This window comes from Mugil cephalus, chromosome 11 (genome assembly GCF_022458985.1).
Source record: "Mugil cephalus isolate CIBA_MC_2020 chromosome 11, CIBA_Mcephalus_1.1, whole genome shotgun sequence".
Classification (NCBI taxonomy): Eukaryota; Metazoa; Chordata; class Actinopteri; order Mugiliformes; family Mugilidae; genus Mugil; species Mugil cephalus.
Window position 1 is genome coordinate 24,052,054 of NC_061780.1, and position 17,482 is coordinate 24,069,535.

At 40.6% G+C, this 17,482-nt stretch overlaps 1 protein-coding gene across 1 annotated transcript in view; it reads left to right on the top strand.

Annotated features, from left to right (window-relative positions):
- The window catches only part of tsnare1 (T-SNARE Domain Containing 1), a 147,640-nt gene that overhangs the window by 83,227 nt on the left and 46,931 nt on the right, over window positions 1–17,482 (top strand). The window contains exon 9 of the mRNA XM_047597643.1: window positions 11,951–12,023. Coding sequence (XP_047453599.1) covers window positions 11,951–12,023 — 73 coding nt within the window. The remainder of the gene's footprint in view (window positions 1–11,950; window positions 12,024–17,482) is intronic.

Consider the following 17,482-nt stretch of genomic DNA (forward strand, 5'->3'; position numbering starts at 1 on the left):
CATTTCTCCAAGTATAAAATAAATATTCAGAAACGTTAACAGTTATATTAATTCTTACTTGATGCCAGCATTTTTTTTAATTTTTTTTTTTACCTGCAGTGGTGCCCTGCTGTTGAAGTAGACAAAATTCCCAAGGTACTTGGCATTTCTGGCTCTCTGTCGGCCATCTTGATTTTGAGTAAAAAAATATTTAAAAAATTGTACTTCCACCGACGGGCCAATCGGTGGACGTGTATGGACTGATGCACAAGCGTGTTAATTGATGTGCACTTACAACACCAAAATCCAAACATATCTGTGATGAAGTGTTTATTGCAAGAACATTTAATGGCTCAAATCTCCAATCTTCTCCTCCCTGGCCTACCCTCTAGTCTGGTTTATTAGGAAGTCATCAAATTAGCAATAATACTGTAGAAAGCAAGCAGAATCTGAAGCGTCGCCTTTTAGCATCAAAACATCTGAAGAAAAAAAAACACTAATGAAGCAGAAGAAGAAATTAATTAACTAATGTAAGTTCAGATTGTCATCGTTGAAACTATAGTTGATTAGTTTAGATGATATGATTTATGCTTCCTTTTCAGTGAATGCATGTTCCATCTCTAGTGATCCATTGAGTTCTTCTCTGTAGGCTTTTTTTTTCTGGTTCCAGAGAAAGAACTGAGCCACCACTGTTGAACAGTCTGAGGAGTCCACTCTATAACATAGTCAGCATTGGTCCCTTTGTGGTACTAGTTCCTCAGGTGGCATCGAACTGATAAGAGTTCAAGCTCATACTGAAAGAGGACATATGCCATTATAAAATCATATGCTACACGAAACTCTTCAAACGTTGCTACAATGCAAACCTTTTTCCACCGCCCTTGGTCAGCGTGAAGAGCTTTGTCTGTTTTCTAGTCAGTGTCGGTGCCTTTGTGAAAGGAGCATCACGAGTGTTCTTGAACTGATAATGGTTTAAACTGAGAAGACGTACCGTATGTTAACTTAAATCAGGATGTTTTGAAAGCATAGCAGGTTAATTAGCTCGAAATTGAGTTTGTGTTGTACTGCACACGTTAAAAAGTTTTTCAATTAAATATCAAAGGCAGAAACACATGACACCCACACACCCACACACACACACACAAAAAAAACAACTCTGAGAACAAATTAAGTGAGCTGAGGTACCTTTTCTACTGAACATGCTGGGTGGGTTGCGTAACACAGGTTGCATGTAAGCCAAGGAGCTACATAAGCTGCATCAGGAACCCGGGCATTTTCTCAGGCCCACATGGCTGCTCCATATGTAGTGGGGGTGGAGTTGACGAAGAGGTCCATAACTCAGCATGGAGCTCTCCGTCGCCGTTGTTAAGGAGACAGCGAGCCTTTTTGTTTTGACTCAACACCTCACTGCGTTGAAAGGATTTCTCGTCGGGAACCATCTGAATACGTGCACCGCGCATCTGAAGTCACCGTTGCTGGAACAAACGCATCCGCTGCTGCCTCACCGTGGGATTTAAACTGATAAGCGTTGATGATTTTTTACATCAGCTGAGGTTCGCACACTGATCTATAGAGCGCGGAATAGTAAAAGAAGTAGTTTCCTCCCTTGCCTTGCTGGCTATGGATACGGATTCGCCGGTATGTGGTGGGAACAGATGGAACTTGAAATGACAAGCGTTGACGGAGAAAGATGACTAATGTGCCTGTGGAGAGTGGGTACGTCACAGAATGCTGACAAATCGCAATAGACATGACGGAGTCCGTTGACATGCTCCCTAAACCAAACTACACCTGACACACAACAACCCCCCCAACTCACTCAGCACCACACCACATGTTCTGGTCTGCTGGCATCGCAATGTTGAACCTTTATGCAGCTAGATTATTACACTACATGAACTTTCCTTTGAGTAGAAACTGAGTCTTACTGTGATAGTACTATATACACTGATCAGACCACCTTCCTAATATTGTGTTGGTTTCTCTTCTGCCTCCAAAACAGTTTACAAATGAGCACCACATGCAAATTAAAGTATTACATTTACAAATTTTCAATTCCTCTTTTGATGCATTAGTTATGCATCTACACCAATCAGTCATAACATTACGACCAACTTATTAAATTTGCATAGTTCTGCTTTGTGCCCCCAGTTGTGACTCATCAGAGAATGGACATGGACCTTCTGAGGGTGTCCTGTGGTGTCTGGAAACATGATGTTGTTAGTGGGGGGCCTTAGGGTCCTGTGGGTTGAGTGGAGGGGCCTCTGAGCATCATCCCACAGATACTTTATCAGTTTGGGATCTAATGAAGGCCAGGTCAATGTCAACACCCTGACATCTTGAGTGTTTTTATAAATCATCTCAAGATCACTTTATTGATCCCCACGAGGAAATTGTTTTGTCCAAGAGTCATGAGATAAGAAAGAATGTACATGAACCAGACACAGACATGAGAATAAAATGAAATAATCTTAAAAATAGAATAAGAATGAGATAGTAAAGAATTACAAAAAATCATACAGTCCAATTTACATGAGCTATACAAGTATTTATATACAGACATTTTAACCAAAGTGTCTCAGTGTGAGGTTAGAGAAAGTGTCCTATTAGGTGCAATAATCTAAATTGTCCAGTTGTCCACATGATGTTGATCAAACTGCAGACTGGCAGAAATGTTCTAATGCTCTTTTTGGTGACCAGTGTCTTTGTCCTTGGCACCATCACACCATAGTCCAGTGTTCCCCTGATGGTGAAATTCATGAACATTAACACTAGATCAATGTTTAGAGATGGCTTTGTAATCTTTTCCTGCCTGATACGCTACAACAACTCCTTTTCTGAGTTCCTCAGGAAGCTCCTTTATCTGTGGCATTGTATAGGATCAGATTTTTTTAAAAACACTTTAAACAGATGGACTTGTTTACATCTTTACTTGTAATCAGAGAGAAGCATCTGTTTCATTTGTTTGACTGGATTCTCTTTATCCATGTTCAGGACTTGTGTGAAAATCCAACAGTCCAGTGCAAAAGTGTAGAAAATTCTGAGGAGCCCAAATAATTTTAAGAGCAACTGTTTATATAAACTTTGAGTCCAAATTTAAATTCAGTGCTGAGTGCAGCACACTTCAGGCTGAGTGGCATGACCGCATGTGACTCATGTAAACTGTTGCAGTACTCATGATTTCACAGCTGACATTCTGAGACGTGAATACTGTGAACGTCAGTAAACACATTCTCTGCTCAGCGCTGTAATAAAACAAAAATGTCTGCGTTAAACTTGGAAATACACACAGCTGATGTTTAAGCTCAGCTACAGGTGGTTACTCCCTACTGGCTGAAACGCTGTTTCTTTACCTACTTTTCACCAGGTTTGTTCACATGGGTGTGATGCGGCTGTTCTGACCCAGCTCTGCATTGAACCATTAAGCAACATTAAACCAGATGTGAATGGTTTTTGTGAACGTTTTATGGTTTTCTGTGATCAAATGGAACAAACTAAATAATTTCTTTGTTTTAACCGCACTCTCTTGTCCAGCCTTAGCTCTGCACTTTCAAACTAAACGAAACTAAACTAAATGCGCCTCCACAAGAAAATTACTATCAAGATTGAAAAAGTGTTGAGACGAGGCCTTACAGCCACAAAACAAGTGTCTACAGGTCACAGAATTCTAAACAGTCACTCCACAGACAAGCACGGACTGTAAAGTATTCAACACATGGGTTCTAGGGGATCACTGCTCCCTCTGAATCACAGCCACCACAGATTGGCTTTAAGAGGAGGCCTGAGAAGATGATGCACGAGACTGAATGGCAACGCACCAATCACAATCACGCCAAAGCACGGGCGTCTAACCGTCGAAGGTGAATGACGAGGTTTGCATCTGCATACTTAGAATTTGCACGAACAAGCAGGATGTGAGGGTGCTCCCATGTCCCATGTAGCCCTAAATTACCACACTAAAATAATTCCGTCACCTTCATTCATGATTAAAACTGAACATCATAAAAGAATTCCACATTCAATAAAAATGCATGAGAAATTCATTAAGACTGAATGGCAACGCACCAATCACAATCACGCCAAAGCACGGGCGTCTAACCGTCGAAGGTGAATGACGAGGTTTGCATCTGCATACTTAGAATTTGCACGAACAAGCAGGATGTGAGGGTGCTCCCATGTCCCATGTAGCCCTAAATTACCACACTAAAATAATTCCGTCACCTTCATTCATGATTAAAACTGAACATCATAAAAGAATTCCACATTCAATAAAAATGCACGAGAAATTCATTAAAATTACATTTTAGTTTGGGTCCAGCAGCAACCTTCAACCTTCAGTTGTATGTGTAAACGGACAGCGTATGGTGATCAATGTCGAGCTCAGTCAGTGGACGAGGCTTCAGCTCAGTTTCGTAGACTCGTCATGCAGCGAGGTCTCGCCATTTTTTTTTTTCCATATGAAACACTTCAGAGTTCCACGTAACTTCCCGGAGCAAACAAGGTGTGAAAACGGCCAAATCTCCCAGACGCCTCTTCAGAGGTCGCGCTGCCTCTAAGCGCTTACTCTTCCTCCTCGTGGCTGACTTGCATTCCTAATCGGCTCTTATTACTGAAGCCGGGTTCACCTTAAAAAAAATAAATAAATAAATAAAAAACTAAAAGGCTGACAGGAGTGCTCTGCTGTGCCACACTTCCCTCTGCAGGCACAAGGGGAGAGCTCCACACTCTGGCTGGTTGTCTCATGCCCTGTTGTGTAAGTCTTTGTTGGGGATTGATGTTTTACCCCCACAGAATGAGATCAGCATAATGATGACCTCAAACAGCAGAATTCAGAGCTCTGATAAAAACACAACCTTGTCACAATTCCGATTGTCTGTTTTTTGTTCTTCATGATCATGTTTTGAGTTTCCTGTTTTATTTTGCTAAGTTTCTTAGTTTCCTGTTTGGTGTTCCTCCCCATGTTTTCCTTTGAGTGCTGATTGGTTTCTCCTTCCATGTTGTTGTCTCAGCGTTTTTCGTCCTCTAGCATGCCTTCTGTTTCCGTGTGACGTTTTGGACTTAAAACCTCTTTTCTACGTTCTTGTGATTTTGGAATTTTGCATCACCTGTTGTCTGCTTTGTTAATTAAAAGCTTTTTTTGCCCCCCAGCCTCAGGCCCAACCATAAAACCTACCCCAACCTGACAAACCTGGCAGCAGTGATACTGATAAAAAAGACTATCTATAAAAAAGTGTCAGAATGCCTTAATGCATGATCTTAAATAACCATCTCTAAGATGCAAATAACCAAACCAAGAAACTACAAGAGACAAAGGGTTTTTGAATTAAACCCTTTTAAATACAATAACTTCAATGTTTCCGTTATTAGTCTTAACAAAAATGAAAATACAACAGCAGGCTCTCCCTCTCTAAATACTACATTTTGTAGTCCAAAGTGGAAGCACCTGATGCATATGTGGCGTTCAAGTACGCGCTCTCTGAGCACCAGCTCCACAGAAAAGAAAACCTCAGAAAAGAGAGAATAATTAGAAATCAAACACCAATGGAACAAATTTGATTAAATGTATAAATCAACTAAAAAGGATCCATGTTTAGTTAAGCAACACAGAAATATTCTAATAAAAGTAAAAGGCTTAAATAAATAAGCAAAGTGCTGACCTGACAGTCCCTCCCTCACAGCCTTATGAGTGTTTGCTGCTGGCCTTTATAAACTGCAGCCTTTGCATGAAACTCTCGCTGAGAGACTGACGCTCGGCGTGCAGCACTTTATTCAATCCCCGCTGCTCGCCGTCGTATATTGAATAGTAAATTACCTTCATTGTGACGATACCTTGAAAGATATCAAACTGCGCCACGAAAATTATTTACCGTTAATAAAGAGAGCGTGGTTTTCAAGACAGAGGTATAATAGAATAATCACACGACGGATGCTCATTAAATCTGCAGCTGGGTTGAAAGGCTAGAACAGGGTTTACTCTAGGTAACAAGTGACTGAGGCGCCAGTGCAGAGTCGTTGTCGTGCCTCTATTCTTTATTGTTTTTTTCTTTTTTATGTTGGCCTCAAGTTTAATTGTGTTTCTCCCGTCTCGGCAGCGGCCCCGGTGTCAGTTAGAAGAGATGAATCGAGGCCTGACAATTTAGACGTATGAAAATATACCGACCCTTAGCGCCTTTCATTTGTTCAAGTGTGTTCACCTCATCAGTGCCACGCAACAGTAACAACAGCAGGACGAACAGGAGGAGCTGGAGGTGAGCTGAGGACGAGTCTGATTCTCTGGCTGCCGTCCCAGCGCCAATATCTTACTGATCCCTATACGGGACGTTCAGCCTGGAGAGAACTGCCCTCACGCGTTTGCTACAGATTCAGATTGAATTGCCAACACCTCTTGTGGACTTTCCTTGACTTTGATGACAAACGTTACATACGCTTAAGAAAAAAAAGGTGACAGTCTAACTTAGGTGGTGATGGGGGGCCTTTGCCCCTGTGCCCCTGTACTTTCTGGTGGTGCCCCTGTGAAACATACAGATACAGGTGATCTTGTGATCCAGTTCTACAGTCTAGAGGGCGGTGGTCATTTCACAGGTTTGTAACATATATGCAGAATATGAATTCATTCATTATACATGTTCTCCCTGTCATTCATAAATCTAGACGTTGTAGTAAAGTGCTTCAGTCACTACGTCTGAACCACTGCACCGACTGGCACTGACCCTGGATCCTGGATCCTTGTCATGGTCAGTTCTAAAAGTAGCACATGCATTAGTCAGATGTACGTTTGTCTTGTTCTTTCCACTTCCTTCTCTTTCTTTCTGTCTCTTCCCGGTCGGCTTTAGGCAAATGGGTTATATGAGGTTAAGGTTCTCGCCGTCATTTCTGCTTCATTCGACAATTCGTATTGTTATTGAACTGAATTGCGCAATCTATGGATCATCCCACAGATACTTTATCAGTTTGGGATCTAGTGAACTTGGAGGCCAGGTCAACACCATGTTAACTGCCATCAAGGAGTGTCATTGCTATGGGGTGGGGGTGTCTGTTCTGGTCTAGGTGAGTGCTACATGTCTAAGTAACATCCACATGAATGAATACCAGGTCCAAAAGTTTGCCAGCACAACACTGAAGTGTCACAAGGTCGTTAATTTACTACTAATTTACTTCTCAGTGGTTTTAATGTTGTGGCTGATCGGTGTATCTGGCAGTTTCTAAGGATGTAGAGCATGACACACCGACAGTCTCAGAGGTTGTGAAGGAGTTTGTACATACTCCTCTTTCAAACCATCTGTGTTGTTTTGTCTGCGCATCACTCTCTGCACCGAACTCCTCCACCAGTCCTTTAGAACTGAAGAAGCTACTTGGATTAAACGTCTTCAAGAATCTCGATAAATCCAGTCACTTTTCTTTAGTGTTTTTTCTTTTTTAATTTACTCAGTTACATCGAACACTGTGGCTGGATCTGGTAGCTATGTGAACACATTTGAGATGGATGGGAAGCTTATAGCTTGAGACAACTATGAGATAGATTGGAGACAGATGTTGAAATGGTGTGATTGCATCCGTGTCCCTAAGACACATGGGTAATCACTGAGCCACTGCAACTACACCAGCAACTACATCAGTACTAACCCTCTGTCCTCAGCTCCGATAAAGGGAAAATAATTCTCTGTCTAATAAAACTAACTGCAGATACATGACCAGAGCTTCCTCATATGATCAACAATGATCCCAGAACATAAAACATGAATAATGTTGTAGTAACTAGACTGATGAAGTGTAGATCATACTCCACAAAATAAAAAAATAAAAAAGTTAACATGTGTCAGTGCGATGTTAGATGTTACTTAAATTGCCCACATGCTGTAAGTGATGATGATGCAGAGTGAATTGTGATGTTCTAGGTCAGTCTCTGTCCTCGTACAGACTGACTGTATACTGTGTACTGTATGCTGTATACTGTATACTGGATGCACTACATGGTAACCGTCACAGCAGACACTACCTACCGGCTGGAGAGGCACCAAAAAGGAAGAATTAATGTTTTGTAGCTGCTCCTAATGGACCCTCACATTGTTAGAAGACACTCTCCTCACCACACTTAGCGGCTGACGTTGAGACGAGACTACACACAGACTCTGCAGAGTGTTGACTCTCACACAGTCTGGTGTAATATTTGCTCACGGTCATCGGAAAGAATCACAGATGAGTAACTAGGTAACTGGTGTCGCTCGCAGACATTATGATATGATCCACAGCGTGATAAATACCGAACAGGACGTCCCTAGTTATCTGCGTCTCCATTTATCCCGCTGTAGTTTTAGTTATTTATTTGATCCTAACAGAATGTCCAGGGAAAGCCCTGCACCAGTATGTTGTTTTAGCCATCAACATACATAAGCACACAACAGGCAAAGCCTCAAAGCAACAGGACACAATGTGAAGAAGAAGAAGAAGAAGAAAAAGTTCCAGGTTGAAACGTCGGTTATGCCTCCAACTTTTTCATTAAAATATTCCTGGTTTTCAACATCGGAGCTACAAGTGTGCACTTTCTTCTTTTCTACCAAAACACAGAACAGAGCCCATTTGAAAGCGACCCTCGACTCCGCCTGCTTCTCTGCAACTTCACACGGGAACTCAAGCAGAAACCGTCTCCGAGCAGCGCCGCTGTACTTTGCCCTTGGTGATAAGAAACCCTCCTAGAGTAAACCTGTTGTTTGAAACATAATAGGAAAATCTCCAGGCCCGGTTCCCAGCCCGCCGCCGCTATCCAGTGGCTGCTAGATTGGCCATGAGCAGAATTTAAAGCCCATGAAATATGGAAAAGGGCACAGTGTTGGCTCGCAGCCTGGCCACCCACTCAGGCCTCAGGCAGGGGTCCCAACCCATCACATCCCTGCCTCTTCCCTCTGTGTGTGTGTGTGTGTGTGTGTGTGCACCTGTGTCCCTGCTTATTCATATCCACACACTGTTTGCTAAATTGGTTACACACTGTTCTGTCATTATGATGAAATGTGTCCTGATTGCCCAGTGCTTTGCCAGGTAGAATAAATTTGTTATTCTATTACGGCGTGATGGACAGGGTGGCCTTAAGATAAATGCAAAAAAAAAAAATGCAAAAACAAAAAGTCTTTAGCATCACAGGGTTTGCCAGGGGCCATTTTGGCTCCATTCAAACAGGTTTTGCCAAGTGGCAGGGCGGCTGCCAGTTTCCACAGCAATCTCCACCACCTGTGATGGATGGCCCGGTGGGTTAGGCTACACAAACGCAGCTGAGATTGCACGGCGCCATAATGGAGGAAAGGGGGGGACCTGTGAGCAGGAGATAGACAGAGGTTTTATAAGCTTTCATATTGCTTTGAGCTGAAACATTGAGAGCAGATTCAAAGCTCAGAAACTGTGGAGAATTAGCCGCGGTCAACCATGGCTGAATTAGTTTGCTGTGTGCCCTGACAGGGAAATAATTGAACAGAAACTTTGAACAGTTTTTTTTTTTTTTTTTCCCGTCAAGCCAAGCACCAAACATTTAGGATTAAAAACAAATCCATTACATTTATCAATTAAACAGACAAGGAACTTGATTCAGAGTTTAACTTTGTGAGAAATTCTTACAACACGCGAGGTTTGGTGCAAACCTTTCAAAAATAGAAAATAGTTTCTTTTGGCATTTTGAGGGATTTTAGAGGTAAATAAGACCCGGCCAAAAGACAGCAACAAATTAATGTTTCTCAAGTTGGAATACTTTCTGGTTTTCTCAATATATCAACAGTTTTCAGTCGATGGGACGTTCAGCCAGAATCTTCCGCTCCATTTCCTTTATGTCTTCAAACGGACGTACTGCAGAGCGGTCGCAGCACCTTTGGTTGATTCGACATTTTTCATATATATATATATTTAAATTTTTCCCAACAATTTTGCCCCATAACTTAAAATTTCTCTAAATGTACTTTAACATGAATCCAACATATTTTAGTAAAGGGATGAATGGAGGCAGAAGATCATTCATTCAGTTTTCAGTCATTCATTGATACAGGAGCTGTTTCAACAGCTCACCCTACTGTTGCACATGTTTGACGTGAAAAACTGATATTTCAACCTGTGTGTTATTTGTATGCCTTAATATTTAATGCAAAATAATAATGTATATTTATGAATAGCACTAGGCTGAGTTTAATATAGAACACATACAGTAGGTAGGAGGTCCCTCCTTAATCTCTCCATCAGTTTGGCCTGAAAAAGATGAAGACCTGGATCTAATTACAATATCTATAAGTAAGCATTAGTATATTGTGGAAAATTAATTTGTAATATGGAACAATTGTCTTTTTTGAGCATGTGGGTCTGCACAATAAATCTTATTTAGATTTTTGTGTTTAGTTAAGGTATTCCCACCTTTCTTTGATGTAACGTGATTATACTTTTTTTGTGATAAAAGACTTTTAATTGTTGCCTTTGACCACAGTTGGGTTTGTGTTAACAGGGCAATCAAGACAAAGTTCTCGTCGGTTCTAACTCATGCTGGATAATTCAAACTGCAACAAAGAATTTTTATACTCGTCTGCGTTCATTTAAAACCTTTACGATTTAAACATTAACCTTACGAAGAACCATTTAGGAACAAAAGACTTGAAGCTTTGAAGAAGAAGAATTGGAAGACAAAAGAAAAAAAAATGATTTAGTAAAATTCATTTTTTTCTTCAGTGTTTACCCAGTGTGTGCTGGGTGTGTGTTCTGCATGAATGAAATTTGCTCTAAATGTATCTGAGAATCTGGTGATGTGGATTTAGAGAGAAGACAGGAGGAGGACAGCAGACTGGGCTCAAGCTCCAGTTATATCAGCTGGCTCAAGCGGAACATGTGTGAATATTTGGCTGAACTATTTGAATTGGAGTTGCACTGCAAAAACTGCAATAAAACTCAATCTCAACTCAATATGAAATACGCCTCTTTGTTTTTTGGGGTTTTATATTTTGTCTTCCAAGATAATTCTTCCTACTAGGAAGTTTTACTGTTGGAAAATTTGACTCACTTTAAGTGTCTCCTTCTTAAATCATCCTAATAGTCTATTGTAACTTGTTATTGAGATTTCACTTCTTGGTTTTACTTATGTTAATGCTTAAAGGTTTTAGAGTGCAGAACTTTAGTCCATAGACAAAATACAGTACAGAGCGATGCCAGTACTTACTGTAATATAAAAACTGCTGCTGATAAGTTTTTTTTTATTGAAATGCATGCAGTTTAATGTCTTATTTTACTCTGAAAATCTCTGAAAGCATAGACCAAATTAACAACTAAAGTTAAAAACTCAATATATGACCCAAAATGTATTTTGTAGGGAGCTTTGCTTTCACTCTTCTGTCCAACCAGCTCCATGGGGTTAAAGTCTAGAGACTGGGCCATGGTCCACTCCCTGTTTTTAAGCTTTCCATCAAGTTTTTATCCTGAGGTAGTTCTGGTAGAGCCTGGACTAAAGTCTGGGGTCATTATCTTGCTGTAGGATGAAGTCCAGAGGATACTGATGCTGTTCTAAAACTTTTTACCGGTAGTGTATATTTATTAGTCTTATAATGATCTGCCAATGACTTGCCAAGATCTTCTAAATAATATCTCCTTCATTTTCAAACCATTTTTCTTATATTTTCAGTAGTTTTCCTCAGAGTGCATCATGTGAAATGTAGGCTCTAGAAAATATATCCAAAAACTGCTGTAAGAAAGGCAACTGGACATATATATCATAGACTTGTCTCTATGAGTCCCAGACGCCTTTGCATGTCCCATAACCTGGATGACTGAGAACCTTCACAGATATTCAGTACATACATCAGCTCTTTGACCAATTACCAGTCAATCGGGGGGCACCTGGGGAAGTTTCCCATATGTGGACACATCATTAAATACTCTGCTAAGATGATCACGTGTAAGTAGTGGATTAATAAAGTGCTTCTATCTAACATGAGCACATACTGTGTTTTCTCTGCAGAGAGACATGCTGGATGTCAGTCAAATCATGAAGGATCTGGCCAGCATGGTCCACGAGCAAGGAGACGCCATAGGTAAGAGCCTGTGTGAGCCGGTGTGTCGTTCGCGGGCGTGTTTCAATGCGGTGCTCTCCATTAATAATGTGATATTTGGTTTTGTTGGGAAGAACAAACTTTTTAAGCTCCACCTCGCTGCCAGGCTGACAGATCCGCTGATGGGAAGCAAAGTGTTGTGGGTTTACACAAACACTCGCTTGTTAGTGAAAATCAATTTAGACGCCCAGATATCTGTAAACAGATCTCCGCTCCCTGCAGTGATGTAGACTTGGCAAAAACAAGAAAAAAAAAGAAGATAATAATGAAACTTGAAGCACACGGATACAGAGGCTTAACAGCTGGATCATGAACGCGCCGTCACTGGAGAATCGGTTCTGACTTAATGTCAAACAGCCATAATGTTCTGATGGAGGTGTAGATCAGCTTTGAACTGAAGTGGAAGGTCTGAAAAGATCAGATACCTTTCCAATCTGAGGCTTTAGCTGTGTGTTGTGAGGCTGGAGAAGAATCGGTTCATTTGCAGGTTAGCTAAATAGCTTCTGAGCCTTTGGTGTGTTCCACGTAAATACAGAACAAACAGTGATGGCTGGTGGCGAAACACACTGGATCCAAGTCATGATGCGAAATAACAGAACAAATACAAGCAACCTGGATGCAATTAAACCTGATCTACTCCGAGTATGTGGATGAAAATATGCGATGAGTTCTCTACTGTGCCCTTTATACACCTGTTAGGTGTGGATCGTCACAAGGTGGTCAGTGTCATTCACTTCTCCTGTTAATGGTTTTAATGTTGTGGCTGATCGGCGTATCTTACCACAGTAAAACAAATGAGCCAACAAAATAGTTTAGCTTATTTGGATCCCCATTAGCTGTTATAATCAGAATCAGAAAAAAAACATTATTCATCCCCGAGGGGAATCATGAGGGCAAAGAGCAACACATAACATTAAAGAAACATTAAAATTAACATTAAAAAATCTTTTTTCCTGATTATGATAAAGAGCAAGAGAAGAAATACAACAATGTAAAAAAATGTAAAAAATATATTGTGAGTAGGTTTTAGTCACTAAAGGCTGTTTTAAAGTACTGTGGGGCAGAGTCACTGTTTAAGTGTTCCCTTGTAAAAATGCAAAAATGACCTTTTCACCTTTTTTTTGCACTGATGTGCATGTTAATACCGTCTTATATATATTACCAGTCTCTATTTGCATTTGCTCTTACTGCTGCTATTACTTATGTTGATGTTGCCATTGTGTTATGTTATGTTGATGTCTCTGTATGTTTGTGTACAAGCTACTTTTCCCCCAGGGTTGGGGTCAGTATTTTTCTAACCTACACACGTAGCCGATGTCGATGCGAGACATTTGTACTTGTGCCCTCGTCAGTGTGGCTCTGTAACTCTAGTCGCCGCTGTATCTTTTTCTTTGCGTCTGCGTCTTCAAAATTTCACCAAAGACGAGTCGTACAAATGTTTGCATCTCCGAACCTCCTCGGTTGACCTTTCCTTGTCGTGGTCCAGTCAGTTTGAAAATTGCAGAGATCAAGAGTCAGTCGGAAATACTAAAGACGAAACATGTTACTACCAGTTCTGGTCTGCTTCGTCATGACACACAGTTACATATCAGGGGAGGCTGCGGCGTTAAGGTCTCATTGATGCAGAAGCATAAACCTCCCATAAAATGATTAGAGATGAACAAGTGAATGAATAGTGACCATCAAATCTCTCCAACCAGCAGATATCCATGTCTCTAAACCATTTAGGGTGAAGGACATACACAAGCAATCTGCAGTGAATTACTTTGAGATTTGTGACCTTAAAGGTTTCACACAACCGTAGGATCTTGAGCCCAAACACAAACCTCAAAACAAAAGGAGGGTAAACAAATACCTTCCTGTTCTGTTCCTGTTGTTCTGTATTAAATGCAAAATGAAAAAATAAAATAAAAAAAGTATGTTCAAGGAGGAACAGGACGCACCGAAGAGAACGTAGGTTTTCAGATAACGGCGGTGCTTAGTTGCAGGAGGAGGAAGAGGAGGATGAATCAGGAAGTTAATACGCGGTGGTAGGATGCATTCATCTTTGATTTGGGCAATTTCAGGTTAATTTAATCGAAATATTACTTCAAATAAGAATCCCCAGACCTCACTTTACAGTGGCGGAGGGAACTGAACGCACTGCAAACTCTACAAGATGCATACAAACAGATAAAACGTAAGCAAAGAAAGAACGTCATCATGAGCTTAATGAATACTCACAACCGCACACTCCACTAAATGTACTCTGAATAATCTGCACGCTAGCTCTACCCATTCTTTTTATTCATTATCAATCTCTCTTGTAGCGTCCTTCCGCTATATCTTCTGCTCTTGTTTATCTCTTGCTGATGCTTAATCAGACCTATGTATCATGTCGTTCCTTTTGCTGTAATCTTCTCCTCCTCTCCCCTCCACTGACTCATCGTTTTTTTTTGCATCTACTCTGTTATATAAACAAAACTGAAGTTAATCAAATTGAAATGAACACCGGCAAATACTCACAACAACAGTAAACACGGAAACGTGATGGATAAACTCCAACAACTCCAAAAGCCAGAAAGCTTTCAATATCAAGTGTGTCTCAACCCGGCTCACTGGAAACGTTTCTATACGTGCTGGTGATACTGGTGAGTGCTCTGTAAAACATTTCAAATCAGTAAAACTCAGTCACAAAAGTTTACCTTATTTCTTAAGAAACAACTTGGAGAAAACCTCAAAAAGCCAAATTATAAGTAATGATTGTTTCCTGTTTCAAATATTGAATCTGTCAATTAATTTCTACTTTCTATATATAACAGCTGCACAGCCGTCCTGCTGTTGCACACGTTTGCAAAAAAAAAAGTAATTTCCCTCTCGGATTAATAAAGTGACTCTGATTCTTATTAGCTTAGTATTGAGTGAAACAAAATGATAATAATAATGTATTTTTAAAAACGCTTCAGACCCATGAACTATACAATATTCAGGACTAACGCTTTTAACTTGTTTGTAATTAGATTTCATACCATCAAGTTTAAAGTTTACCTAAACATCAGACAGATTCCACTGTGGTGCCGAAATTATTGAGTGCATTGTAATGTCATGGTTTAATCCTCTTGTTTCAAACGTCATTTTATAGTAATAGTTCTGTCTAATTAATAAAAATAATAATAATAATAATGTAGCTCTAGTTCCCCAGTATTCATGTAATATCGCTCCTCCTCCCGATTGCATTTCTCTTTTTCTAGAAAGAGTTAATTGAACATTGACCACACAGATAAATCTCACACAATGTACAGTCAATGGATTACTTTAAGTTTGATTTTTGAAAACTTATCAAAAATGTATTATGACTATTGGAGCTAAAGATAAGAAAAACTTTCATACATCTTAATTCTGTAATGTTTTCCAGTGTATTTGCAGCACCGTTGTGTTAGTTTGCTTGTGTTTTGTGTATTTGCAAAAAATGTTAATTTGGGTTCACTTCAGAAGCTTGAAACACAGTAATGCAGGCTGTGAGTGCTCCCTTATGATAACCTGCAGAAGGATACTTAAGCTTAAGGTTATCAAAGCAACTAAGTTAGCAACTGCGGTTACGACGTTCATGTTAATTGACAAAATGTGTATGTGAAGAGCCGTTAGGTGCGAATCGTCCATGCAAACCAGTGTATGTGTGTGGTGAGTTTTTCTAGACGGAATAGGGAGCAATAACTTGTGCTAATTGCAGTCTTTTTGTTACAGAGTGTCCTTTTGTCTGCTGTCTTCAATCAGGCTAATGTAGATGCCCTTTAAATACCCTTTAGAGTCAGGCTGACTCAGACTCAGACAGCTTATTCCAAGCGTACGAGAAAGGGATACCTGTTTTTGCCGCCCCAGTATATGTATAGCCTGTATAAAAACAGGCTGCATCTCAGCACCATCAATAGCATTTAACAGCACTCCACAGCGTGTTGGAAGATGGGATGGTGCATAGGTCATCAACAGGGGGTCCACAACCCCTAGGTTGTCCGCGGAGTTACTGTTGGAGGAGGAGGTTGGATGTTCCCCCACAAATTGAAATTTCTTTAAATACACGTAGCATGAATCCAACGTATTTTAGTAAAGGGATAAATGGAAGCAGAAGATGTTATCTTTCAACTATACAGGAGCTGCCTCAATAGTGCACTATTTCACATAGAGCACCACACTAGACCTGTCAATCTAAGCCTCCTGCAGCACACTGTAGTAGGCCCCGCCCCTGCCGCTGTTGAGATAATGACAAGGCCACATATTACACGCTGACTCTGTCAGGTTCCCTGCAATTCCCCGAGAGCCTATTCAGTGCACAGGTGAAATCCCAGGTGCACGCTGCAGTATTACAAGAAGAGAAGCTAACAGTGCAGCTAGCCCCCTATGCAAAATGAAAATAATAATGTATATTTATAGATAGCACTAGGCCCAGTTTAATGTAGAACACATATAGTCAGTAGGGGGTTCCTACTTCATCTCTTCATCATTTTAGGGTCCTTGGGCTGAACAATGTTGAAGACCCCTGGGATAGTGTAGCTGGGTTAAAGAGGAAGGGAATTGTACTGCAGCTAAAGGTCTAATGACTTTATCAAATAATAACTAACTCCTGTCCAGAGGATTTGGACTGTTCCTCTGCTAGCGTTAGCCTTTTCTGATGAGTGTGCATTTCAGTAGTTATTTTGTTATATTTCAAGTGGGGCATGTCTTTAGTGAAGTATTTCCACACATTTGATGAACCGCTGCTAGTTTTTCTGCAACAACCCACAGGGCTCCACGATGCACACAATGCTTAAAGCACCATGGCACAACAGTGGAGTCAACAGACCGACTAGTCGACTCCTCTGTACAATCCCTAACAGTCACACCTTGGTCGGACTATTTCAACAGAGCTTACAGTATATGCTACGACTTTACTTCGATGCATTCTTTCCGTCACTCCTTTGCAAACACAAAGTAAAACACTTTCTTCCATCATGTTTCTTCAGTTTATAGATCCTAAAATGTTTTCGATATAGTATAATTAGACACACTGCTCAGAGATTGTCATTTGCATGGCCAAGATTTTGGACATGGACGGTAGAGGAACACAGTGTGCTTCCATCTAAATGGGCGAGCAGAGACCCAGAAGAGGTCTCTGTTGAAGACGCTGGCATTATACCACAGCAGAAGTCCAATCTGATCATTACAGAGCCAGGCAATTATGGACCTCTTCCCATTAAAAGGAGATGCACTGAAATTGCCTTTGGCCTTTTATGAACAAGAGTTTCTTGGTGTAGCAGCAGATATGAATATGTGAGTGTGCTGCTGTGGAGGCGAATGTAGAAAAAAAAGCAGCAGGTAATACAACAAAAAAGAATGGGCTGAAGAAGGACAGATTAATGCTTTTATGGCCTATTCACGCAAGCGAAGGACTCACGATATTGAAACCCATGAGTTGAGACACACAATCA